Source organism: Bison bison, unplaced genomic scaffold (assembly GCF_000754665.1).
Source record: "Bison bison bison isolate TAMUID 2011002044 unplaced genomic scaffold, Bison_UMD1.0 scf7180017864495, whole genome shotgun sequence".
Lineage (NCBI taxonomy): Eukaryota > Metazoa > Chordata > Mammalia > Artiodactyla > Bovidae > Bison > Bison bison.
The window spans coordinates 13,178,897-13,179,269 of record NW_011495054.1 but is presented as its reverse complement, the minus strand read 5'-3'; the positions used below and the strand labels follow the sequence as shown (position 1 = coordinate 13,179,269).

General features: G+C 69.4%; 1 protein-coding gene across 1 annotated transcript in view; it reads right to left on the bottom strand.

Annotated features, from left to right (window-relative positions):
- The window catches only part of SMTN (smoothelin), a 23,798-nt gene that overhangs the window by 14,188 nt on the left and 9,237 nt on the right, over nucleotides 1–373 (bottom strand). Inside the window, exons 8-9 of the mRNA XM_010828874.1 lie at nucleotides 255–366; nucleotides 93–165 (exon numbers count right to left, since the gene is read on the bottom strand). Coding sequence (XP_010827176.1) covers nucleotides 93–165; nucleotides 255–366 — 185 coding nt within the window. The remainder of the gene's footprint in view (nucleotides 1–92; nucleotides 166–254; nucleotides 367–373) is intronic.

The following is a 373-nucleotide window of genomic DNA, read 5'->3' as shown; positions in this document are numbered from 1 at the left end:
ACGCGAGGGTGCTGGAGCCGTCCAGGCACCACAACCCATTTTGCAGGCAGGGAAGGGGAGGCCCGCGCTTTCTCTGCTGCCGGAACCCTCACCTGCTCTCTTTGTGTCTGAGCGACCTTTGGTGGGGCCTTGGGCGGCAGGGGGCTCCGTGGGGCTGGGCGGGAACTGCAGGGGAGACACGGTGTGGGCAGGGGTCTGACTCCCAGACCCGGGAGCTCACCTGCTTGGCAACCCCGCCCCTCATCCCGACTCACCTTGTCGACCACCTGCCCGTCTGTGCTGGGGGTGGCTGGAGGCTCCTGGGGCTCAGGGCTGGTAGCCCTGGGCGGGCTTGGGGGAGGCTCGGGACTGCCCAGAGCCTCAGGGGCAGGGC